At 43.1% G+C, this 27,924-nt stretch overlaps 1 protein-coding gene across 1 annotated transcript in view; it reads left to right on the plus strand.

The window, feature by feature from the left end:
• LOC122814360 (integrin alpha-M-like) overlaps positions 1-27,924 on the plus strand; it is a 249,783-nt gene that overhangs the window by 68,058 nt on the left and 153,801 nt on the right. Inside the window, exon 4 of the mRNA XM_044086946.1 lies at positions 10,561-10,668. Within this exon, the coding sequence (XP_043942881.1) occupies positions 10,561-10,668 (108 nt within the window). The remainder of the gene's footprint in view (positions 1-10,560; positions 10,669-27,924) is intronic.

Consider the following 27,924-nt stretch of genomic DNA (forward strand, 5'->3'; position numbering starts at 1 on the left):
TTAAATGGTAGAGTTAGCTTAAATGGTTTATTATATTTAAAAGCAGCTAAATTATGAAATGGTCAGATGTTTGGAGTATCATATTAATATTATCATATCTGTTAACAGGCTTTACTTTAGAATAGCACCTTATACTACAGCACTCATGTCATAAAGTACCTGAAAGGCTTGTTTTCTCAATTGGTAGAATGCATATATTAAACTAATGAATGGCTCACAGGAGAGCTGTTGTCAGTACAACTGCAATTTGAGATGGAATTTGATTAGCACCTTTGAAACTTCCTTCAGGCACTATTCCCCACCCCCCTCATCCAAAGGTAAGCATGCTCATAAAGGCAAACCTGAAATGTAAACAAAGGCAGAATCAAAACAAAAAAATCCCTGGGATTGTCCCTTTAAGGTAAGATCTAGTGCTAGGTAGTCAAATCTGCCAGTACTGATCAGTAAATGACAGCAGCAGTGCTGCTGTCCAAAGGGATATTTTTTTCTAAAACTAACTCTGAAAATCAAATAGGTTCATAGGTAGGTACTAGGCTATCTGCCCAAGGGCATTTATAAACCTAGCCAGAGTGTGTCGGCTTTCGCCGCCCCATTGATTAATTAACTGAGCCTCTGTCAAGCAGAGCCAATGACGTGATCCCAGGGGTGTATTTTCTGTTGCCCATCCACTCGTCAAGATTTCTCTTGAAGAGTGTTAGTGAGGGGCTCTGCCTAATGTAGTTAGGAATTTTGTTCCAAACCATGGGGAGTCTCTGTGACAGGAATCTATCCCTCCAGCATGTTCTATTGTTGTGAAGAGGTTTAGCTCACTAGAGCGCATGGCTCACAGTGACTTGGATTTCTTTAGGTGGAGCATGACCATTAATTCTGAGTTGGACATGGCTTTGTAAGTCGGGCAGAGATCACCTCTGAGTAAGCGATATGCAATTGAGTACAGCAGGAGTTTTTTCTGTCGGGCTGCATAGGACATATGTTTGCAGCCAGTAATCCTCTTGGTGAGGTGCTTTTGTGGTCTTTCCAGCTGTTGGAAGTGTCTTGTGAGGTACATCCCAAATGAGGCGTTGTACTCTATGATGGGTCTGATGAGTGACAAGTAGAGGGGGCACTATAACTTCTTTAGTTCTAGATGCAAACCCTTTAATAATTAGATGGGCCACATAAAAGGATTTCCTAACTACTTTGGCAATATGATTATCAAAGGAGAGATTGCTATCTACCTGGGTCCTCAGATCTCTTATTACCTCTTCTGTATAAAGGGGGCTGCCACCTATGTGATAATTCATGGGTCTTTTGTTTTTCCCAAATGCGATGACTATGCATTTTTTGGCATTTAGCTGGAGGCCATGACTTTGACACCAGGTGTCCATCTCATTAAGGCCCTTTTGGAGGTTGTCCATGTCAGCCGGAGAGTCAATTATGGCTCCCAGTTTGCAGTCATCAGCAAACTTGGTTAGCCATAGTCCTCCTGTGTTTGCCTGTACTTCTGAGAAGTATATGCTGAACAATAGGCATCCCAGGACCGAGCCTTGCAGGACACCACTTGTGACTGGTTTAGAGTCGGACCTGGAGCCCGTTATTCTTACCGTGTGAGTTCTGTCTGTAAGCCAGTTGGCAACCCATCTCATGACGTAGGGGTTTATGTTCAGGCTGGTGAGTTTTTCTATAATACCTGAGTGGGGAATGGTGTTGAAAGCCTTGGCGAGGTCAAGGTAGGCTGTGTGAACCACCTTTCCCTCATCTATGGCTTTGCTGACTGTCTCAAAGAAGTCAACCAGGTTTAGTAGGCATGATCTGCCCTTAACAAAGCTGAACTGGGTCGGGTCAAGTGCTTGAAGGTTCCCAAAGTCTTTGTTTATGAATTCCATGATGAAGCGCTCCATAGCCTTGCAGACCAGGCTAGTCAGGCTTATAGGGCGATAGTTACCAGGGTCAGTTGTGGCCCCTCCTTTGTGGAGTGGAATAACCGTTGCTGTGCACCATTCTATGGGTGCATAGCCAGTGAAGAGGCTGAGGTTGAATAGCAAGTTTAGGTGGGGGCTTAGTTCGTTCTGTAGTTTGTGCAAGACACAGCGTGGGACACCATCTGGCCCCATTGACGCTGTGTTTTTGGCTTTTGAAAGGGCTGTTTTCACCTGTGTGTTTGTGATTTCCAGGACACTACACTTTTCCGGTATTGTTGTGGGCCCTTTTGGGGGTGAGAGGGAGGGTGAAGTTTGCACTGAATCTATCTGCCAGGATGTTGGCAATATCAGTAGGTTCAGTATATTTTGTGCTATTTTGCACTAGCTCAGAGCATATCTGCAAGTTGCCACTTAGATTCTTGACATAGCTAAAGAAGGCTTTGTGGTTATCTTTCAAATCCTTGGCTATTTTTCTTTCGAAGTTAGCCTTGGATGATTTTATGAGGGACCTTAGTTTCATACTGATACTGATCAAGGATGTCTTTCCTTCTTGGGATTTGCTTTTTTTCTGAACTAGTTTCCTCCTTCTGTTGTATAGCCTATTTATGGCAGGGGGTCCACCAGTCTGGCTTCCTTCTCTTAGGGGAGTGAGTCTTGGTTTTGCTAGGGATGACATGATCCATGCATCCTTGTATGTGCTCATAGAGTGCATTTGTAAAGGTTTCTGCATCTTGGGCAGCATTATCCTTTAGCGTGGGGGCTGTGAAACTTACCACCTCTGTCTTAAGTAAGGTGAAGTTTGTTTTAGAAAAGTTTTTCACTGTGGTTTCCTTGGTTGGGGGTGGTGTTGGGGTGTGGACATCCAAAGTGATTAGTTTATGGTCTGATCTAACCAGTGACTGGTCGACGTCCGATGTGAAACACCTGTCGCCCATGTTGGTGATGACCAGGTCCAGTATAACTCCAGAGGCACACCACGACAATCGGAGCCAATCTGGTATCAAAGTAGTTTAATAACACAAAACAAAAACACAATGAAAAGGCCAGTAAGTGCTTTTGCGTTTCACTGAACGCTTCTTCAGACTTTCAAAATACTGATTCAGCTGCATACTAATATATAGATACAATACGAAGCCTTCTTATTACATCATCAATTAATATAATAAAATAAGCCACAATTCCTTAAAATGCTTAAAATATTTGTAAGTAAAACAGATGTATATACTCATTTAAAAGTACATTTAAAGGCTGTCTGCATTAAATGAAAACATATATAAATGTGTAGTGTATTACATGTATCACATATATCATAAAAACTTGATAGATTCTCTCTATAAATTTATATAAAACATATTTCTTCTAACTAGTTGATGCACATTATAATCTAATACTAAACATAAATCAGACTTCAATAAAAGCATCATCTCATCATCACAGTTAAACATAATTTAACTAACTCAAAAATACTTGTCATATAAAACTTATGCTTTTATATAAACACGTTTTGTGTTATGCTCTACGATAATGGGTTAGGGGTCTGCCTTTACTAAAATGATTAATGAGTGAGGGGTCTGTCTTTCAAAAAGGGTTTCAGCGAGACCCTGTCATTCAGGCCATGTGATTTATCTGCTTGTAGTCAGGATCCATCGAGCTTCTTGCTTTTCAGTATAGTTCCTGACATCTCCTAATCTAGCTGTTTTATAAATTAGTTCTATAACCCTAAACCGAAACTTATATGTGGTGTCCGTGTGCATTACATGTTTGGCAAGAGAATTGCTCTCACCCTCTTTACTGATGGCGTAAATATGTTCCCTGACACGTTCTCTCAGGGTGCTATTAGTTTTGCCTACATAAAAAGAGCTGCACTTCTGACACACAGCTAAATATATGAGATCCTTGGTCTTGCAGTCTGAATATAGCTTAAAAGAGAATTCCTGACCTGTATCAGAGTGAACAAATTCCTTACGTCCAGACATGAAACTACAATGGTTACATGACCTGCACAGAAATGTCCCTACTCTGATGGAATTAATCTGTTCCTTGCTAGTCCTCTCATAACATAATAACCTCTTCAATGACTGGGTGTTCTTATATGTAAGATTCAGTGCGTTTCCTGCTGCTTCTCTAACTCAGTATTTTATATGGTGACAGTACCAGCAATTGTGTGATAGTTTTAAGAAACCCTCTACTTTTACACCTCAGCCACATCCTCTTTTAGAGGCATTTGAAAAAGCTTGTGAGAGGGATTTGATAAGTTTGTCTAAGAAAGACAGAGGTGATAATAAATATGATTTTTACAACTTGAACATCAGGGAGAACGAAGCACTTAGAGCTTTACAGGACAATGAAGGAATTGTGATTAGACCCGCCGACAAAGGCGGAGCCATTATTGTCATGGATAAATATTTTTATGAGTGTAAAATGAATGATTTGCTAGAAGAGCAAGGGACTTATCAGAATCTGAATGCTCTACAGTTAGGATTATAAAAGATGTTCATTGTACTCTGTATGATCTATTTATATGTAATGTGATAGATTTTGATCTATATAAATATTTTTTGATTGAGAAACCTGTAATTCCAGTGATTAGGGGGCTACCCAAGGTGCACAAAAATGCATCAGATCCATCCATGAGACCTATTGTCTCAAGTAGAGGATGGTTGACAGAGTCCATATCTATTCATGTCGAGAGACAATAAAGACAGATAGTCAGTTTAACAACTTCAGTGATTAGCAACACTCAACACTTTTTGGAAACCCTTACAGAGTACATGACAACCGAGGATGATATATCTCTAGATTTATTAGTGACCTTAGATGTCACCTCATTATTTACCAGCATACCTAATGAAGCGGGTGTTGAATATGTGATATTATTTTTGATAGAGAAAGGTATGTCCAGAGATCTGATTATCGGATGTGCAATGTTAATGGATATTATTTTGAGGAACAATGTTTTTATATATGACAACCACTACTTCCTACAACAGAAGGGCGTAGCGATGGGAACTCCATGCGCCAATTCCTATGCTAATTTGGTAATGGCGTATTGGGAGGATACCTACGTGATGCATAATACATGGTATAGTACCCAGATCAAATATTATAAACATTTTGTCGATGATGTTTTTTTGGTCTGGAGAGGTAATGTAGAAAGCATTAGAGTATACAGAATATATTAATGGCAACACTACTTTTCTTTCTTTTACAGGGAATTGGTCCATGAACGAAATAGAGTTCTGAGATGTGCTAGTACATAAGCAAGACAAAGTGATACAGACTGAGATGTTTAGGAAGGCTTGTAGGAAGAATGCTTTACTACATCATACAAGCATGCACCCTCCACACATCTATCACAACATAGTCAAGGGTCAGGCTCTGAGAGTTTCTAGGCTCACCAGTGAAGATTCTGTGTTTCATTGTAGATTAAATAGCTTAGAGAGTGAATTTAAGGAAAGAGGATATCACAGTTATGAGACTGACAACATTCATGATGATAATGTGACTAGAAGGAACACCACAGGCAAACCTTAAATTAAGAGAAACATGAATAGATTGAATCCAGAGGTAGCTAAAGAAACTGGCAACATTAATAGGTTAGTATTACCTTATACGAACAATAACAGAAAGATTAAGGACATTATTCAGAATAATTGGCATATACTCACTTTGGACGATAACGTTAGAAAAGCAGCAGGGAATGCACTGAATCTTACATATAAGAACACCCAGTCATTGAAGAGGTTATTATGTTATGAGAGAACTGGAAAGGAAGGGATTAATTCCGTTAGAGAAGGGACATTTCCGTACAGGTCATGTAACCATTGTAGTTTCATGTCTGGACGTAAGGAATTTGTTCACCCTGATACAGGTCAGGAATTCTCTTTTAAGCTATATGCAGACTGTAAGACCAGGGATCTCATATATTTAGCTGTGTGTCAGAAGTGCAGCTCTTTTTATGTAGGCAAAACTAATAGCACCCTGAGAGAACGTGTCAGGGAACATATTTACGCCATCAGTAAAGAGGGTGAGAGCAATTCTCTTGCCAAACATGTAATGCACTTGGACACCACACATAAGTTTCAGTTTATGGTTATAGAACTAATTTATAAAACAGCTAGATTAGGAGATGTCAGGAACTATACTGAAAAACAAGAAGCTCGATGGATCCTGAGACTACAAGCAGATAAATCACATGGCCTGAATGATAGGGTCTCGCTGAAACCCTTTTTGAAAGACAGACCCCTCACTCATTAATCATTTTAGTAAAGACAGACCCCAACCCATTATCTTAGAGCATAACACAAAACATGAGTTTTTATATAAAAGCATAAGTTTTATATGACAAGTTTTTTTGTTAGTTAGATTATGTTTAACTGTGATGATGAGATGATGCTGTTATTGAAGTCTGATTTATAGGGTCTATATTGTATTGTTGTAAGCTGAAACTATCGAATCTGATATTGTCGGCACGACAATATCGAAAGTGAAGAATATCGGCCAGGTAAACAGAAATCTCCGTAAGGGGAGATTTCCATTTACCTCAATGTAGTGCGGTCTCGGAGTTGGTATATTTAAGTAGCGGGGGGTGTGGGGTGCAGGGTGGCTTGCTCCCCTGCATACACCCTTTAGTTGTTTTTTTTATCCTTGTTCAATATTTTACTGCATCAATAATTGTGTTCGACATTTATTGCTTCGATGCAGTAAGATTTCGACGAGGTAATATAAACGCGATTTATGTATGTGTAGATATATATATATATATATATGTATATATATATATATATATATATATTAGTATTAGATTATAAGGTGCATCAACTAATTTAGAAGAAATATGTTTTATATAAATTTATAGAGAGAGTCCATCAAGTTTTTATGATATATGTGATACATGTAATACACTACACTCATTATATATGTTTTCATTTAATGCAGACAGCTTTTAAATGTACTTTTAAATGAGTATATACATCTGTTTTACTTACAGATATTTTAAGGGATTGTGGCTTATTTTATTATATTAATTGATGATGTAATAAGAAGGCTTCTTATTGGTGTAAGTTAATGGTACCTATCTATATATTAGTATGCAAGTGAAACAGTATTCTGAAAGTCTGAAGCAGTGTTTAGTGAAACGCAAAAGCGCTTACTGGCCTTTTCATTGTGTTTTTGTTTTGTGCTATTAAACTACTTTGATACTAGGTCGGCTCTGATTGTCGTGGTGTGCCTCTGGAGTTTTATTTACTTGGATTAGCTGTTTTGCTTGTCAGAGGCACTTCAACCAGAGCTGTGTACTTTTACTGACCAGGTCCAATATGTTTTCACCTCTGGTAGGGGAGTTTACCAGCTGATCCAGGGCTTTTGAGTTGATAAATTCCAGGAAACTCTGGGCCTGGGAGTTTGTACTCGAGTACTTTTCCCAGTTAATGGTAGGTTAATTGAAATCACCCAATATCAGGGTGTTTGGTAGGACCTTCATGTTTTCCAGTGTCTCTAGAAAGATGGAGTGGTTGTCCTGGGTCATGGAGGGTGATCTGTAGCAGGCCACAATTTGCATTGCAGATTTGCTCGATGTTAGTTGCACATGGATGATCTCAGAGGTATCATGCTGTGCCACTAACCTGGAGGTGTAGGTATCCTTGATGAATATGGATACACCCCCTCCTTTTGTGTTTCGGTCCATGTTCTGTGGCCGAAATGTGTGGTATGAGTTGTAGCCCGGTAGTGCTAGGGTGCTCTCTGGAGCTTTGAACCAGGTTTCATTTACTGCACAGATGTCGATCTCCATACTGAGGAGTGCTTCGAGCTCGTGCATTGTGAGATTTAAACTCCTGGTGTGGAATAGCATAACCTTCATTTTTTTATTTGTGCTGTTTACGCGGTGGGTTTGACTTTTGAGCCTTGCCTAAAAAAGGCACTATTGGGGCAGCAAGAGCCTTGGCCAGTATTTGAAAGCCTGGGGATGACAGGTGCAAGCCGTCTCTTGCGAAGCAATGCGGCTTGTCGAGCATGTCGTCCCAGGCTGACAGACACTGGATCCCCTTTGAATGACACCAGAAGCTTAGCCAGTTGCTGAAATTGATAATTTTTTCTTTATACTGAGGCATCATTCTTGGTGAGGGCAGGATGCTACTCAGGGTCAGGATCATACCTGCCTGGGCTACATGATTAGAAAGCTCTTCCATGTCTCTTTTCATGTAGTCCAGGGAGGTATATCTCAGGTCATTCACACCAACATGAACAATGACAGAGTCATATTTGTACTTGTTCTGGAGTGACCTGAGTGCTTGTGTTATGTGGCGGATTCTGTCTCCCGACAGGCAGCTAACAGTAATCTTCTCCTTGTCCAGCCTAGTGAGTGGGACGTCAGTGTGGCTGACTATAGAGTCACCTATTATTAGTGTGTTAGGTATGTTATTTCGCCTTAAGGGCTGTGATTGTGCAGTACATTGATTTTGTGTTTTATTTGTTGCCTGGTTTGTGACAGGAGGTGCAGGTTTTTTGTGCTTTGGAGCTCTCTAATGCTTTTGCAGGTTTTTATTTAGAGCCTCCGAACATGATTTTGTGTATTTATGTGTATTTTTTGCCAGTGCTGGTTTAGTAGGTCTATGTGAGGCTGGAGGTGTGGTGCAAGTGTTAACCTTCTCCTCATGACTGTCTGTTCCATTCTTGGGTGGAGAGAGCTTAGCCTCCAGTTTGACTTTATAATTGCATCTCTCGCATATGTTAGTGTTTTTTGGAAGGAGGAGAGGGTTGTCTGTGCACATGAGGCAGTTGTAACATTGCCTCACGATACCCAGGTTCACCAGCTGGACTGGAGAGTACACATGGAGTTGCCCTTTGGTCATGCCTGAATAGTAGGGTGAGCTGCTTAGTCACTTGGTTGGTGAGGGGTGAATAAAGAGCCTTGCCCTGCTGGACAATCAAGTGTCGGGGCATATTAGTGCTTGCTATTAGGTCTGAGCAAGTGCTGGACTGTAGGATGCTTTTTTGAGTGCTGAGGTTGAGAGTTAGACTAGTTTCAAGGGAAAAACTGAAGAGGAGACTTAGTGGAGCCGGAAATAATTTAACCCTAGCTAACCAGCGCTGCCCGGCGTGCAAAACCGTGCAAATACAGTTTTTATTACAGGGAAATGAAAGAGATGAAAATTAGCCCAAAATGGCCAATATACTTCTAACTTCTGGGCTGGGACCACTCCCCCATGTCTGACTTCAATCCTGCATTATTTGTCAACCGTGGAATGTATGACAAACTGACTAAACAAATGAGGCAGGAATCTGGACATTCTGCAAAAATATGAACCATTGAGAACCATAACAGGTGAGTGTAAACATAACAGAAAGCATTAAGCTGTCTTTCTGACAGCACCCCCCTCAGTGCTGTACAGCTTTGAAAGCCATCAAAACACTTTGCATTTTTTGTAACTTCTAGTACATGGAGCAGATAAAGCTGTATGCAATCCAAAGAATTATGATCAGGTAGCTGATCATAATTATTTGTGTGTCGCTGTTGAAGTAAATTTCTTGGTATTCATGTCTCAAACACATAATAAACAGGTTATGATTGGCAACCCAATCATAATCCTCTATATTCAACTTCAACAGCTTGTGGCTGTGATTTCTGCATTGGTGTTAGCATACGTGTAATGAATTGATGGCTTATTAACTGTTAGAATCTGCCTTTTCAGAGTGACTGTGTGTGTGTGTGTGTGTGTGTGTGTGTGTGTGTGTGTGTGTGTGTGTGTGTGTGTGTGTGTGTGTGTGTGTGGCTGTATGGAAAATTATATTGTCTAGATATCACATACTGCTGGTAAGATAACACTGCTGGCACAGTGGTGCAGCGCTTAACGTTGTCGCCTCACAGCAAGAGGTTCTCTGGTTCAATTCTCGGCTGGGGTGCCTTCTGTGTGGAGTTTGCATGTTCTCCCTGTGTTCGCGTGGGTTTCCTCCGGGTACTCCGGTTTCCTCCCACATTCCACAGACATGCATCTGGAGCATTTCTCCCCGGGCCTCCACTGAAAACAGGCTCTGTGGAACCTAGTCGGACTTTCCCGGTCAACAAATGTTAAATAAATAAATAAATAAATAATGGGAATTAAACATGATGGGTGAAATCCTGGGAAACCAGGTGTTATAACTTTGCTTTGCAGCTATTCATTGTAATATTTAAGTGTGGTAGTTGACATTCATTTCCAGAAGCATCAGTGTGCATTTACTATGTGCTGTTAAGCAGTGGAGATCACGATCCTGTAATCCCTGGCCATCACATATAAATTGCGTGCAGTGGTGCATATTCCAAGACTGTACCCTGTCTGCGACAGTCACATGCAATATTATTTCTCTTCCTTACTCCCAGTGACTGTCATGATGGGCTTATGCTGCCTTGTGACCTTAAACAATATAAAACAGACATTGCAAAATTAATGCATGAATTAATATGATTTTAAACAATATAATGGTACTATATTATTTTTCTTCAAATTTGTTTTGAAATGTTATGATGTTTTGCAGTAACTGCTCTAAAAGTTTTATATATATCTATATATATATCTATATATATATATCTATCTATCTATCTATATATATATATATATATATATATATATATATATATATATATATACCTATTTATTTATTTATTTATTTATTTTTACAGGCCAGCAGACACATACCCATTTCCTGTGTACCATCAGAACAACCAGATCAAAATGTAAACAATGTAGTATGTGGTGTGAGCACCCCGAGTTTTCCGGCAGGATCAAAAGTAAGTTAAAAATGCAACATATACAACTGATGCAAATGAGTTAAACTGCTGTTTTCATGCATGCCATGGCAAGTGGGGTGGGGGCTTTACTTAAATAAAAATGCCTAAAATCTTTACACAACTTATAAATAAAATCTCTTACTCTTGTAATTTATCCCATATAAAGCAAATATTTTAAATATTATTTTACAACAACAATGGAAACAGGTGCAATTCAAAGTATTGAGTCCTCTGACATTTTTAGCTATGGTCTGCTCCAGTAGCATTGCTAGATATTAAATATTGTGCACAGCTGATCATTATGTGCCAGTTTGATGTTGCAAGACATCATAGCACCTGCCCTTTCCCCATTGTTGTTCAGTCTCCAAGTTGGTATGTATAAAGTGGCAGGGATGTGGGGGGACAGCTACCTGTATGGAGGTGCAGGAAGGATTTTACCCCTGCAAAAACATTGTTAGTTGTATGGTTGCATTTGTTGTTATGTGTGCGGTGGTGTGTTATTGTTTGCATGCATGTGGTGTAGGAGTGTGTGTGTCCTTTGTGTGTGTGTGTGTGTGTGTGTGTGTGTGTGTGTGTGTGTGTGTGTGTGTGTGTGTGTGTGTGTGTGTGTGTGTGTACTGAGTATCAGCTGAATGTGCAGTGTTTTGGGCAAGAGTGGTTGTGTGTGACAGGATGTATGTTCAACTGTTTCTTTTTTTAACCACTTGTTTTATAATCATTTTTCTTTTAATCAATTCAGTGTATACTCATTTAAACATACTTTATGGGGTTACCAGATGGACTATAAAAAGTATAAAACCTTAGAAGAAGTCAGCCATTATCTTTATACTATAACCCCTTTGAAGAAATCAGGTATTATCCTTGTAACTCAATAATGCTTTTATTTTAGCTTATGTTTGTCTTTGAGAAATGACAGTCAGACTGAAGTGTGTATGTTTTGTTATATGGATTGCTTAGAAAATACAGATATTTATTTCAGTTTTACTGCTTTAGCTTACATTGTTCCAGCTTGATATTTAAGTACATGTGCTTTTGGTTAAAAGTTAATTTATCATTTTAATGTGCATTATATAGTGAGAATATAGTAACTTGATATTAGTCAATATGATGCACAAAACAGTGTTCTGCTTTCCTTTTTCATAGGTAAAAACTAGGCTAGCTGCCCTTGTAGGCCATTTTAAGCATTGCCAATTTACATCAGAGTTGAAAATAAAACCCTGTGTTTCGTGTGGGTGAGGTAAACACCTTAACCATTTTGCCAGCCCCCTCAAATGCATTCTCCTCAGGGGAAGTGGATACAGCACCAAGCATTACACACACACTCTCTCTCACACACACACACACACACACACACACACACACACACACACACACACACACACACACACACACACACACACACACACACACATTTCCCATGTTGAGCATTGAACTTCCCACCTACCTAGTTAGACAATCTACAGAGTACTGTATTAGCTGTAAGCACTACAGGAGAAGTCTAAAAAGTGGACCTCTTACTGTGCTATATCTTCACTCTTTGTCTACGTGACTTCTGTCTGTTACTATTGTCGGACAGATGGCCCTTACCTTATTCAACCCCCTGACGAACATGCTCCACATTCTACAGAACTGTAGAGTAACTGCCTCTGCCTCTGCCACAGGAGACAGTAACTTTACTTAAAATATTACATCACCAGTTCTCCAGATTAAGTTGTTGCAACGTCAGCTGCAATTGGTCCCAATGTCACAAGGCCTGCTGGCACTATTTTCAACCATTTCAACACTTAACCTGTGTAGCAGATCTTAAGGTTGGGGTAAAGATATAGGGTATATTGCTGCAAACATTGAGGCTGTCAGGATAGCTGGTATTACTGGGCCTATATTCATAGGGTCAAACAAAATGTATGACTCAATTCCTGTTTTGCAACAGCCTATTACACTGAATCTCACTGACCTTTAGCATCCAGCTAGAACAGTCCAACAGACTGGCTATCTTTGGATCAAGATACTCTGTTGACTTCAGTGTCTATCCTGTTAGACCAGTCTTTTCTCATCCAGCTGGGCAGTTTGTACCCACTTTACCTAATGAGTGGGTTCCCACTCTGCTGGAGAAATTTATTTTAAGTATCTTGACTTAAGAAGCCTGTAGGAGTTTAGAGAGCTGAGAATCTATAAATCAGAGACCATCATACATATAGTGACCACAATTTGTTATCTGTAGGACCTTAGCCCTTCCAACAGATCAACAGCAATGCAAGCACATAATTACCACAGGCATGATTGCAGTTATGCAAGACAGCCATCACTATGCACCACCCAAGTACATCTGTACGACATATATGTAGAATAAGACCTCCAGCTGTAAAATATACAGCTAACACCCATTTAATCTATCAGTGGGGTTTTTTTTACATTTTTCAAACAAAAAAAAATGTCAGTGAGTTAAGTGCAATTGGGAATCTGATGTCCCTCTCATTCTGCTTCACTGATGGGCTTTGGATCCGATCCCCAGATCCAACCTGTCCTCCTCCCACAGACTTTAACTTCCAGGCTCAAACTCCTCCCTTACCCATAAATCCCCAGCCCTAGCCCAACCTCCTCAGATCTCATTTGCCGCTGGTGCTCCCAGATGTGGTTTTCCAGTACTCGGCTAAGTGATGCACTTATTGATAATTCCTCTACTTTTTCCTTTTCTATTTAAATTTAGAATTCTAGTGCTTTAGTGTATTTTATCTTCCTCCCTTTTTCCCATTAGTTTTCAAGGTGCATTAGGGTTCTTTTTGTCTGTATTTGACCTCCTTCTTCCATTTGGGCTTCGGCCCTTCCTTCTTCTAGCCTTGTAGAGTTATACTTATATAGTTTTTGTAGTTTTTATTTGTAAATAGTTGATTCCTTTCCTGTGGATAAGCCTACAGCTTTTAAAACGTGTGCCAAGTGTGTGAGGAAGACTCCACACTAGGACGCACATGATAGGTGTGTTTATTGTTTAGGGCCGGCTCACCTGGATGTCAATCCGAGACCATTGAGGAAAGAAAGAACAAATTGATAATGAAGGGCTTATGCACACTCCTCTTTCTTCTTCACTAGGAGTTCAGCCCCCTTCCAATGATTTGCTCAGCTCCGAGACAAAGAAAAGGCATCATAAGGAGTCCAGGTCATCTTTGGAGCTGCCTGCCAAGGCTCCAAAGGTTTCAGATGTGAGGATGTCGGTGTCAAGGCCTAAGTTTGTTCTGTCAGATTCAACTGACTTAACGTCTACGAGTGAGCCTTCTATATCGGCTGTCTCTGAATCCTAAGTCCTTGGATGCTAGCAGTCTACTTTGGATCCTTAGATCCCCGGATTTGCAGTCTTCTTCTAGTTCTTCACTGAGAGCCATCACCTCAATTTCTCCTACAAAGCCTTCTAAGGTCCTGCGTACCCCCAGGCATTCTTGTCCATCTTTAGTGGCTTCCCTCTGATCCTCTAGGAGCCTGTATGACAATGTGGATAAAATGGCCAAATCAATCATCAAGGCACAGATTCAGATTGGGGTACTTCCATTTCCATCCCCTCATGGATCTGAGCCTGTCCCATCAACTTCTTTTTTCCTTCTCTGATCCATGTTTTGGATTCAGAGCACCAGGCCAGTAGTCTTCTGATGGATTCGGGGTCGGATCAGAGAGCTCTTGCTTCCTTGACTCTGACCGTTACCTTGACTGCCTCTGCTCTGAGATCTGCAGATCAGAGTGCAGCCCAGATCCATGATGTCGCGGCCAGATCTGAGGGGCAAGGTTTGGCTGCATTGTTCTCTAATCTGTCCCTCCATCTTGGAGCTTTGGCTCTCAATAGAGTGGGTCCATTTCTGTTTGTGAGTCGGGGTTCTGGTAAGTTTTCTCCATATTCCTTGGGAGCTTCGTGTCCTAGGGGGTTCAGTGGGGTCTCTCTGAGACCTTCAGCCTTCCAGGTTATAGAAAAGGCCTTCTCTGTTAGCAAATGCTGGACCCTTTGACTGCCACTCCTCCCTGTGTGCCCACATTGGATCTGGGCCTTGGATCTACCATTTCTGTCCAGGGTCGGCCTGTCTCAAAGGACCTCCAGCCTGTTCCACCAGAGGTGACCCCTTCCTCTTCTGACTCCTGTCCTGAATATCCCACTGAGGAGATCCCATGGAAGAGGATGTGCAAAAGGAGGCACTTGGACTCCCCTATGGCATCCCTCACTGAGGATGCAGATTACAATGAGGGTGAGGGAACTCTCAAATCACCACCAGATGATGCCCATTTCACAGACATCTTGGAGATCTTGAAGTTAAAAGGTGGCTGGTCTTCCAAAAAACCCTCTTCATAGGAATCTGTATTCCTGGAGGCCTTCAGGACAGGACCATATGCATCTTGGGTAGTCCTCCCCCCAGTGGACACTCTTATAGACCTTGTCACCTGTCAGGCCTGGAAGGAACAGGACTCTATAGAACCAGTACCAAAGTGAATGGACAAAATCCTTTCACCCCCAGAGGATCATGCTTTATGGAGTAAAAGCATTCCAGTTGACACTATGGTGGTGGCAGCTACTACCAAGAAAGAGCTCACCCACCAGAAAGAGCTCACCCACCAGAGCTCAACTGTCCATCCACCGAACAGAGAGTCCAGAGTGATGGACAGGTTTGGGAAGCGTGCTTATGCCTCAGTGACATTTTTGCTGAGGGCATTAAATGATCTGGCACATTTTGTTCACCTTCAGAGAGACTTGGTTAAAGAACTCTCTGAATCCTTGGTGGATTGCATGCCTAAGGAGGAGTTTGGTAAGATTTCACCTAGGCTAACCACTCTTACTTCCATAGCAAATTCTTCCATGAGACTTGTTTCTCACTCAGCAGAAGGATATTCAAGGGCAGCCGGCACCAGCTTTGTGATACGTCTTCATACTTTGATGAGGCTGTGTGATTTTGCAAAGCCCTTTAAGGCATCTTTAGTCAACGCCCCCTTTGATGGTTCTTCACTGTTCAGACCATCTGTTAAAGACACCCTGACTTGCAGCGAGCAAGAAGGTAAGACCTTGTCTGCTATGGGGATCAAGTTTTCCACCCCTCAATGAATCTACTCTAGGAATCAAAGTGGGGCTAAGAAAACTTGGTTCTGTAAATTACAAGGTTTCTTTCCTGATCAAAGCAGAGTGCTTTCTTCCAAAGGCAGAGGAGGAGGCTATAATGGGAGATGCCACCCAAGAGGCAGAGGGGGCTCACAAAACCAGGGCTTTAGGGAATCTTTTTCCAGCAACCCTTTCAGTGCTACTGAAGCACTACCCTGATTCTGGAGGCAGTCGGGGGCCGTTTTTCTCTGCACTCGAGTGTCTGGGCCCAAATTATGACAAAAGCTTGGGTGCCAAGCATTATATCCGCATTCCCTTTTCTCTTTCCCCACCAAAGATTAAAAAAGAAACTCCACGACATCCTACCCAGTCAGAGGGAGTTGGCAGTTGCTAAAATCATCAAAATGCTGCAAAAACGAGTCATCCAAGATGATACAACCGAACAGAGAGGGTCCGGGACTTGCTCCCATTTCTTTTTGGTGCTAAAGATATTTAGGGGACCTATGGCCCATTTTGGACCTAAGCATTTTCCACTTGTATGTGAAAAAGGTCAAGTTCCAGATGGTAATGATTCAGTCCATTCTCCCATTGCTGAGGAAGGATGATTGGATGTGCTCTGTGGATTTCTAGGACATGTACTATCACATAAAAATAGACAGGTGCAGGGATTTCAGTTATTCCCGTACTTAGATGATTGGCTCCTGACTGCCCCACTCAGTGTCACTTTCTCAGGTCAAAGACTATCTTTATCAGTTGTCCCAATTTCTAGACAGTACCATAAACTTGGACAAGTCACAACCAATACCGATTCAAACCTTAGAACTTATTGGAGTACAACTAAGCACCATTGCTCAAATAGCTGTTTTGTCACAACATCGCATTGACACATTGACATTTCAAGTTGAAGCCATCCTGAATCTTCCATGTCCTCCAGTCAAGTTGATTCTACAAGCTCTGGGGCCCATGGCAGCTGCCATACTTTTGGTTCCTCTAGCCAGGTACTATATGCGGATTCTTCAATGGGCACTATCTGTTCAATGGTATATTCTACATCAGCCCCTATCTGTTCCTATCAGACTGAAACATTTGCAGGTCCCATCTACGATGGTGGATTCAAGCAGACCTGACTATCAGTAGACCTTTCACTCTCCCTCCCCCTTCAGCCACTGTGACCATGGACACTTCCCATCTGGGGTGCATTTCCAGGAGAAGATAGTCCAAGGTCAGTCTATATGTCAACGTCCTAGAGATGAGAGCTGTCCTATTATCATTGCAAGCCTTTCAGGAGGCTGTCCCTCTAGAGACAATTGCTATTCACACAAACAACATGTCAGTCGTCTGGTACATCACCAAGCAAGGAGGAGCTCCTCCGTACCCTCTCTGCAGAGAGGCCATGAGGATCTGAGAATGGGCAATCTCTTCAAACTGCTTTCTGCTTGCAACACATGTGCCAGGGAAATCCAATGTGTTAGCAGACAGGCTCAGCAGATCTATACTGATGCCCCATGAGTGGTCCCTCAACCAATCAGTAGCAAAGAAGATATTCGACCATTGGGGTCTTCCCTGCTGTGATCTGTGTGCATCCACTTACAACAACAAATGCAGCATTTACTTTGCTGTGATCCCTTCTTTAGGGGAATCCCCGAGGGATGCTGTGGTCCACAATTGGCCACCCAGTCTCCTTTATGCTTACCCTCTTCTTCCTCTGATCATAAAATTTTCTCCAGAAAGCCAAATGGTTGAAGAGCACAGTGATCCTCATTGCCCCATTTTGGCCTCATCAGTTGTGGTTCCCCTTCTTCTGGTCTCACCTCAAACATCCTCATGGATACTGGAACCCAAACCAGACCTCCTTTCTCACCCGACTCTAGGACTCCACCCCTATCTCCCCACATTCAAGTTAACAGCATGGTTTCTCCAGTTCCCATGATTGCTAGAGGGTCCAGGTTATTGTCTCAAGTCAAAGCTATCATTTTGGCCTGTCAGAAAACATCTGCTAAAATGGTGTGTAAGAGTAAGTGGAAAAGATTTTCTATTTGGGCTGCCAATAATCATGCTGATCCTTTTTCAGTCCCGGTTCCTTTGATTCTGTCTTTTCTAGACTCTTTATATAAGCAAGGCTGTTGTTTTATGAGCATTATGTTCCGGTTGGTAGCCATAATCAACTTTCATTCAGGATTATCTTCGGGGTCTTTTGTTTCTGCCAGGTTATGTAAAGCCTTTATGAAAGGTATTTTTCTTCTTAGACCTCCAGTCAAAGACCCTACTCCTCCATGGGATTTGACAGTTGTTCTTCAAGCCTTAACGCAAAGCCCCTTTGAACTGGCAAATGGTTATGACTTGAAATATTTATCCCGGAAATCTACTTTACTTGTTGCCATTACTGCAGCGAAAAGGGTCTCGAATTGCAAGCTCTTTCTTCCAAAATTTCCTACATCATTTTTCACAAGGATAGGGTTTCCCTCCTTACTAATCCTTCATTCATGCCAAAGGTTACCACTTCAGCTAATATAAATCAGTGCATTCAGTTCCCAGTGTTCTTTCCTAACGATTCCAACAAAGGGGAAATACCTCTTACATTTCTCAGATGTTCACAGACAGCTACATTTCTATCTCCATAGGAGGAAGCAATTTAGAAAATTAGAGCAGTTGTCTCTTTTTCCCTTAATCATAAAGGTCAAGCAGTATCAAAACTGACAAGAGCAAAGTGGAATACTAGCTGCATTTCCTTTGTGCGACAAGAATTGTTTGAAGTTGCCTGGTCCTCCAAAAGCTCATTCAACAAGATCCATTGCTGTGTCAGTGGCTTTGTCTTCTTGGATTCCCATTGATGACATTTGTGCTGCAGCCACTTGGTGTAACTGTCATACCTTTGTGACCCATTATAAGTTAGATATTGTGTCCAGGAGCAGAACATCCTTTGGTTCATCGGTGCTCCGGCATATCCTTCCTTGAGGCCACCCAAGTAATCATGTAGCTGGGGACTCTGACCCATCAGTGAAGCAGAATGAGAAGGACAACATCAGATTTATTAGTTATGTACTTACCATAACTTGGTATCTGTGTTGTCCTTTTCTCATTCTGCTTCACCTTCCTGCCCTACCATCTCCCTCGGACAAAGTTTTGGCTGTAGAGGATCTGAAACAGCCTTTGTTGGAACCTATGTTCCAGAATGAGCTCTTTGTTCCATATTCTTCTCTATAGGGGCAGCAAACTTCATCTGAGGAGTTGGGTTAGGGGCGGAGGATTATGGGTAAGGGAGGAACTCGAGCTTGGAAGTTAAAGTCTGTGGGAGGCGGCCAGGTTGGATCTGAGGATTGAACCCGAAGATCAGTGAAGCAGAATGAGAAGAGTACAACACAGATACCAAGTTATGGTAAGTACATAACTTATAATGTTCTCATTACCTCTATAATGTGGCAACCCTGTGGCAACCCTGGAGTTCAGCTTTAGCTAGGATGGGGTGCAGAGAGGCAGCTCTTTCCATGAGGTGTTTAGTTATTCGACCCATGTGTAAAAAATACTTTATTTTTAAATGTAAGCAAATACCTTTTCAGTCTGCTTTTTTTAGTCTAAAGTGAGCTGAATTAAATACCTGTCAGCTAAATATCTCAGAACCATTTGAGGATATCCTATCATGGGACTTCTCAGACCTTTTCCTTGACTCTTTTTGTTCATTGAGATATCCTCCCTGACCAGCACTGTAATGCCCATCTGACTAGGTGAAACCATAACCACAGTGAGGCAGGAAGATGCTTGCCCCAGCACTATAGGGCAAGTAGGGTATATATCTCTAATTTCACTGTTAGTAATTTATATCTGCTGACAGTAATGCAACAGAGGTCAGAGCACAAAAACACTAATTCCTAGTTTAAGGCATTTTATGCACTCCAGTGCTATTTAGCAGGAGACTTGTTAATGTCTATAAGGCAAGAAAAAAACACTTTAAAGATTTAAGAATATGTTTCGCTACTTCTGCAACCCTTTATTATTTGTTTTTGCGTGTGTTTTGACTCAATTTCCTTCATAAGAGAAATGTTACAAAAATGATACAGACTGAATGGAAAGAAAATTAAATCACTTTTACGGGACGAAAATTACAGGGTGGTCATTTCATTAACAAAGTGCAGGAATAAGTGTTAAAGGGTAGGTAGTAAGTTTTATAAGGTGACAACCCAAAAAAAGAGAAGGAAAATCAGCTGCCGACAATATTTTTCGGATGGTGATTGACATGATACAAGAGAGGCTTGGAAGGTCATTATGGGGGAGAGTCAGCATATCCCCCCCCCCCCAAGTATAGGCACAATAATGGGAAAATATGGCAGAGCAAATCACAATGATTCTCAGGACATCCTAAATCAAACACTTTTTCCTACTGACTCTTACTTAATTACCTCAGAGTTATAAATAATTTAACCAGCCGAACACGGCAGAATGACTAAAGTCCATCAGTAGTAGCAGCACTGTAACAGTTAGTTCATTCCAACCTTTGTTATGAATGTCTGTATTTACTGTACTGTCAATATTTAATGTTGCATAATACCTCAGCTTGGATGCCTTCTGTTTGGAATTTTTCTGTTCTTCTTGTGTTTGGGTAAGTTTAATCTGCAAACGCCAGTCTCTTCCCACATTTCCTTGGCACGCAAGCGGATTGAATATCAAAGCTAGATTGTCCCTATGTGTGCATATGCATGAGTGTGTACAGTGAAAAGAAATAATGTCCAGGACTGTTTTATGTCTTTTGCCTGGAGCATGCTTGTATAGGTTTAGACTCATGCATCCCTAAAATGGATGAAAACAGGTGCAGGAAATGGATGAAAAATGCACTGTATAGGATGCAGTCTGTCAGTGAGTTAGAAACCATATAGGATGATAGTATGAGTTACTGCTTTTTGGAAGGGGGAAGTTATACTAGCAGTAAGGCCACCTCCAAGAATTTTCTTGAAAGGGTGGGCTGCATCTGTTGTTACAAAGACATTCAGTTGTTGATTCGGCGAGTTACAGTATTAACATATTTTATTAAACTTTATCTGGTATCTGGTGTTTACAGAGGTGGTGTGATTATAGAAAATACACACAGAATTTTGACTAGCCAATTTCTGAAATATCAATGATCAAAATGATGGTTGTATTCCAGTTTTACATAACCCTGCAAATTTAATTTTTCTGTAAAAGTAAATATTTTGTTTTGTTGGTAAATCAAGTGATCTGAAGTAGTTAACTTCATTTTATCTGCAACCTGTGGGTATACGGATCCGTATCGGATCCGAGCTGGCAACTTTTTTCTAGCATCTGCTCCAAGCTCCGAGCTCCTCCCCTTACCCATAATGCCCTAACATCTCCTATCTTCCCTCAGATCTTGTTTACCATGCCAGTAGTATGCATCGTGGTCTCCTTTGCTCTGAGCTCAGGGACAGTAAATGGTATTTTTTCTGGTATTTAGTGTGTGTTTGAGTTATTGAGAGTAGTAGTTAGGCCTGCCCTTCCCCTGTGTTTGTGTGTGGTTTTCTGGTAGGTAGTGTTTGCACTTTTGGGTATTTGGGTGCAGGACTATGGCTGATTAGCCAATGCATGTTTTCAAAAAATGTACAGAGTGTGGCCATAAGCTCTCCCCAGCTGACGGTCGCACTCTGTGTGTAATTTGCTTGGGAGTGGCACATTTGTCCACTCAGTGTGCTATCTGTTCTGGTTTTAATCCAAGGGCCCTTAGGGATCAGAAGGCCAAGCTAGTAGCTAAAGGCCTTCTCCCTGCTGCCATGCTGGAATCTGCCTTGGCCTCGGTCTCTAGTGTTCCACTTCCCACCCAGACAGGGATTCAACCTCCCTCTTCTTCTGGTGATGGGTCTTCTAAAGACAAATCTTCAGTCTGCGTGGCTGACAAAGAAAAAGAGAAAGAAAAAGATAAAGAAAGGTGCAGAGAGGATAGGGAGAAGAGGAAGTACAGACATCAAAGAGATCCTCAGACAGGGAGCTCTTTCTCAGTTCCCCTTCTAAGTCGATGAGGCCTGTTTCTCCATGGCTCCGGTCTCCTCGTTTCTCATCGGAGCCGTTGAAACATTCGGGCCTGAGGCCTTCCTCCCCATTGTGCAGACCAGCCAGATCCAAGTCGGTGGCCTCTTCGAGGTTGACTCGGAGCCTATCGGACATGGACATGGACAGGATGATACAGAGATTCATTCAGACCCAAATTCAGATGAGAGTCTTGCCAGGCCCCTCTCCCTCTGGAGGGGGGACCTCCATGCCTCTTTTCCACCCCATCTCTCCTTCCCCAATCCCTGCTTCGGCTTCGGGGCTCTTGGATCCAAGGTTTTTCGGAGCTGGTAGCTCGGTGCCGATGGTTCCTCCAACCTCGGCTGCAGCTGTTACCTTAAGTTCCTTGGATCTGACTTGTTCGGATCCGAGTGACTCTCGGAGCTGCGGACAGGGAGTCAGCTGGGGGGATGGATTCTTCAGCTTTGACCTTTTTGGATCCGATCCATTCCCTTGGACCTCAGGCTACCCTGGCTTCAGCCCCGGTCCCTGCTTCGAATCCGGGGAGGGCTTCTCCCTCGGCTTTCGAAGAGGTGGAGAGGGTTCTCTCCCAGGGATTGAGACCCCAGACCATCCCATCTGATACCACCCAGGCCCCCCTGGATTTGGCGACGACTCCCTTCATCCTGTCTCAAGGACAGCCCATGCCAGAGGATCCCCAGGTTAATTTCCCTGAGGAAACCCCTGTGGCTCACTAATCCCCTTCTGAAAGTCCCACTGAAGAGGGTCACCGTAAGCACAAGTGCAAAAGGAGGCACTTGGACTCCCCCGAGTCCCTCACTATGGACACTGACTTAGATGAAGGAGAAGGTTCCCCCAGGTCACCTCTGGAAGACTTCTTCTTTCGGAAAAATTATGGAGATCCTCCGACCAGAGGGGAGCTTGGTCAGCCCCAAAACCTTCTGGGGATGAGTCAGTGTCCCTGGAGGCCTTTGGCATGGGCCCATCTACTTCCTGGGTGTCCCCACCAATGGATCCCTTGGTGGACCTCATGACCACGAGGGCATGGAAGGAGCCTGACACCATAGAGTCCATCCCCAAATGCCCTGACAAGGTTTTATCTCCCCCTTCTGACAGACAACCTTGGTCGAAAGGACCCCCAGTTGATGCTATGTTGGTTGTAGTGGCCACAGAGAAGGAACTAGCACAGGAGAGTTCCTCAGTCCACCCTCCAGACAGAGAGTCCAGGTCGGTGGATAGGTTTGGGAAGCGCGTCTGTTCCTAAGTGACCTTTTCTATCCGTGCACTGAATTATTTGGCACATGTGATTTGGCTTCAGCGAGACCTTGCTTTGGAATTTTCTGAGTTGCCCCCAGAGTCTTTATCGCCACAGGACAGACAGTTGTTCTCAGCGAAAATGTCCACTCTGAAGTCAGTCTCAAACACGTCAATGCAACTCCTTTCCAATGCCATGAAAGGAGCAGCTAGGGTGGTTGGGACAGGCATAGCCATGAGGCGTCATGCCTGGCTCAGGTTGTGTCAGTTCGCGGACCCTTTCAAGGCATCGTTTATCATTGCTCCCTAAGACAGTTCTTCCCTTTTTGGGAAGACAGTATGTGACACACGTGTCCAGAGCGAAAAGGCTGGGAAGACTTTGTCTGCCATTGGAGTCCACTTCTCTAACCCTCAGCGGTCCTTCTCTAGGAATCAAAGAGGGCAGAAGAAGGTGTGGTTCCGAAAATCTCAGTTTTCCCGGGATTCTCAGGACAACTATTCCCCCAGAGGCAGAGGGGGACAAGATCAACGCCATCCCAGAGGTAGAGGGGGTCCCAGGAATTTCTGGTCTAGGGAACCTTTTTCTGATAGACCCGGTCAGCAGCCCTGAGGGGTTGCCCGACTGTCCTACTCTGGAGGCAGTCGAGGGACGATTGTCCTTACACCCAGCGGCATGGGAGTCCATTACAACAGATTGCTGGGTTTTACAGATAATATCCAGAGGTTACTCTATCCCATTTGTTGCCCCTCCATATATTACAAAACACCTCCTGGATGTTCCACCCACTCACAGGGAGGCCACAGCTCTAGAGGCTTCAAAGCTGCTTCTCAAACGAGGCATCGAACAGGTCCCCCCTCCCCCTGATCAGCCCAGGTCAGGCTTCTACTCAAGGTTCTTTTTGGTGCCAAAAAATACGGGGGACCTCAGGCCCATTCTAGACCTGTCAACATTAAACCTGTCAGTAGCCAAACGGAAATTCCGGATGGTCACCCTGCAGTCCATTCTACCTTATCTCTGAGAGTTCGACTGGATGTGCTTGTTAGACCTCCAGGATGCTTACTACCACATCAAAATACACAGAAGCTCCAGGAGGTTTCTGCGCTTCCAGCTGGGAGCCAGTCATTTTCAGTTCAGAGCCCTACCCTTTGGTCTCACCACAGCCCCCAGGGTGTTCACCAAGGTAATGGCAGTTGTAGCGGCTCACCTGAGGCTTCAGGGTATTCAGGTGTTTCCATACCTGGACGACTGGCTCTTCGCTGCGCCCAACAAGCATCACTTGTGTCTGGCCCAAGATTATTTCATTCAGTTGGCAGATCTACTGGGAATTACAGTCAATGTTCACAAATCCCAATTGCAACCAGTACAAGTTCTAGACTTCATCGGAGCACGGCTAGACACTTTGTAGATGAAGGTATTCTTAACTCCAGACAGGATCCTACATCTCAGGTGCCACATAGCTCAGAAAGCGAACTCCAAGTCTCCAAAGGCGAGTGAGGTTCTCCGGGCTCTGGGCTCCATGGCTGCCGCCATATCGATTCTTCCTTGTGCGGGCCTTCACATGCAGGTTCTTCAATGGACTCTGGCTGTTCAATGGTCTTGGCTAGACCTGCCCATGGAATTTCCGATCAGTCACGTCTGCAGAACGTCTCTTCTTTGGTGGTTAAGTTCACCGGAGATATCAAAACGACGCCCCTTCCCGTCATCTCTAGTCCAAGCCGCAGTGACCATGGATGCCTCCCAACTCGGGTGGGGGGACACTGTTTGGGAAGGACAGTAAAAGGTATGTGGTCCCAGTCAGAGATCAAGTCGCACATAAATGTTCTAGAGATGAGGGCAGTGCTTTTAGCGTTGGAAGCCTTTCACACAGTCCTTCCTCTCGGATTGATTGCAATTCAGTCAGACAACATGTCGGTTGTCTGGTATATCAACAAGCAGGGGGGATCCAGATCCTACCCCCTATGTCACGAGGCCATGAGAGTATGGGAATGGGCGATTTCCACCGGTCGGTTTCTGATAGCAATGCACATTCCGGGGTGCTCCAACATTTTAACGGACAGATTGAGTCGGGCCATTCTGATGCCATATGAGTATTCTTTGAAACAGTCAGTAGCGGAGGAGATCTTCCTTACATGGGGTCAGCCTTGCTGCGATCTCTTCACATCTCCTTCCAACGCAAAGTTCAGCAAGTTCTTCACTCTGATTCCCTCACCAGGGGAAGTCCCCAGAGATTCTCTAGTCCATGCTTGGCCCCCCCAGGCTTCTGTATGCTTATCCACCATTGCCACTCATTCCGAAGTTTCTTCAGAAAGCTTGCCGACTACGGTGCAAAGTGATCCTCATTGTCCCATTCTGGCCTCATCAGGTTTGGTTCCCATTCCTTTGGTCTCATCTCTTAGCTCCCCCATGGGTTCTGGATCCCTGCCCGGATCTAATTCTCATCTGTCGGGGGCACGTCCGCCCGATCTGGGCAGCCTCAAGCTGACAGCCTGGTTGCTCCAGTTCCATTAATTGCCAGGACTCCCGGTCTTTCATCCCTGGTAAAATCCATTCTGTTGGCTTTTCTTAAAGACTCCACTAGGAAACTTTATTGCAGTAAATGGAAGCTCTTTTCCATTTGGGCCTCACAGAGAAAAATAGATCTCTTTATAGCCCCTGTTCCAGCGGTGTTGGATTTCCTGTCTGGTATCTTTCAGCAAGGAGCTAGTTCCTCGAGCTAGTTCCTCCACAGTGAAAGTACAACTGGCAGCCATTTCCAGTTTTCACGTTGGTGAAGACTACATGGCCTTAGCCTTCTCTAGGCTGTGTAAGGCTTTTCTTAAAGGTAGTATTATGTTACGTCCACCTGTCAAGGATTCAGTGCCTCCTTGAGACCTTACTTTTGTTTTACAGGCATTGGTGGCTCCTCCTTTCGAACCTGCAACTTCGGTGCACTTGAAATATTTGTCCTGGAAGACTGCCTTCCTAGTCGCCATTACATCTGCTAGGAGGGTTTCTGAGCTTTAAGCTCTGTCTGCCATGCCTCCGTATTTGGTCTTCTATAAGGATACGGTCTCCCTCCGCACTAACCCTTCCTTCTTACCTAAAGTGTCATCTGAAGCAAACATAAACCAGTCCATTAATCTGCCCGTTTTTTTTTCCTAACTTCCAAAATAAAGATGAATACAAACTCCATTTGGTAGATGTTCATAGACAGCTTCATTTTTATCTTCATAGAATAAAATCTTTCCGCAAGACTGACCAATTGTTTGTTTCCTTTTCCAAAGCATCTATGGGAAAAGCCATTTCTAAAGTTTCTTTGGCCAGATGGATCACTATTTGTATTTCACATGCCTACAAAGCAAAAGGTTTATCTCCTCCTGGTATTGTTAAGGCTCAATCTACCAGGTCCATGGCGACTTCTGCTGCCTTTTGGTCTAGGGTGCCTTTGGATAATATTTGTGCAGCAGCGAACTGGGTCAATTCACATACCTTCATTTCCCATTACAAATTAGATCTGATTTTGAGGGGTAGAGCATCCTTTGGCTCTGCGGTCCTCAGGAATATCCTTCCATAAGGGCCTCCCAGGATCAGAGTAGCTGGGGACTCTGTCCCACAGGTTGCAGATAAAATGAAGTTAACTACTTCAGATAAATACGTTTTTCTGCAACATTCCCTCCCTCCGTCCCCCGGACCTTATCCTGTCTTTTCAGGTTTGGTTTATTGGGTTGAGTTGCTTATGTTTTAAGTTGCAGCAAACTCAATCTGAGGGAAGATAGGAGATGGTAGGGCATTGTGGGTAAGGGGAGGAGCTCAGAGCTTGGAGCAGATGCTAGAAAAAGAGTTGCTGGCTCGGATCCGATACGGATCAGTATACCACAGGTTGCAGACAAATTAAGTATAACTACTCAAATGGGACGTTATGGTGAGTACATAACTTCTTTTTTCCTCCCCTGCTCCTACCCTTCAAGTCTGTGTGAATTCAGAGTTGGAATTTTCATGTAATGCATTCATCATCATCGTCAACCCCCATTTTCTACATGGGGTCAGGGTGTTGAGCCAACTGTCACCATCTTTCTCTCTCTTTCGATTCAATTCCACTCTCTCACCTTCTTCTAGTCATGCCTTCAGTCTGCTCTCATTGAACTTCTCTGGAATTAGAGTTTCTTGGTCTTCTGCTCTGATGTCCTTACTTCTTCATCTGACCCACAGTGTGCATCCTACCACCCATCTCAGGCACTGTATCTCCATCACCTCTAGCTTCCTCAACTGCCCTGCCTTTACTGCACAGATTTCTGTACCTTACAGTAGTACTGGTCACACCACTGTTTTGTACATCTTACTTTTTAGATTCTTTGTCCTTCTTCTGTCACACCCTACCCCTGACACTGTGCCAGTTGGCTGCAGCCCCTCTGATTCTAGCATTGACTTCCCTATTCAGAAATCCCTTTTCCGCAGTCACAACCCCAAATACCTAAAGTTGTTAACCTGTTCCACTATTTTCCCTTCCATCTCAATTCTCACCATCTTCTGATTTTCCCCATTTGCTGTTATTGCAACTGTTTTATCTGTATTCAGGTTCATCCAGATCATCGCTGTGTGCTTTCAGCATTGTGTTGCATTCCCCTATCATTTGTTGAAGGTCTTGTTCAGAGTTTGCTTGTAATGCCACATCATCTGCATACATCATCTTTATTCCCCTGTCCAAGCTGACATGTTTGCTAATGTTGTCCATCTCCTGTATGAACAGCATCGGGCTCTGTGCTAAACCCTGATTCATACTCACTCCTACTGGGAACCCCTCTGTGAATCAGAAAACTGTTTGTATTCCTATCAATGGGTCCTAAGATAAAGACGCAGGACACAATCATGTAAACTGTACTTTACTAAATGAAGTTAAGCTCTTTAATCCAAATGTCTGGACTTCTTCATAACTGATTTAAAATCCACACACTTCCTTCTTATATAC

The sequence above is a fragment of the Protopterus annectens genome, chromosome 10.part0, assembly GCF_019279795.1.
Source record: "Protopterus annectens isolate FY-2018-M chromosome 10.part0, PAN1.0, whole genome shotgun sequence".
In the NCBI taxonomy this organism is placed as follows: domain Eukaryota; kingdom Metazoa; phylum Chordata; order Ceratodontiformes; family Protopteridae; genus Protopterus; species Protopterus annectens.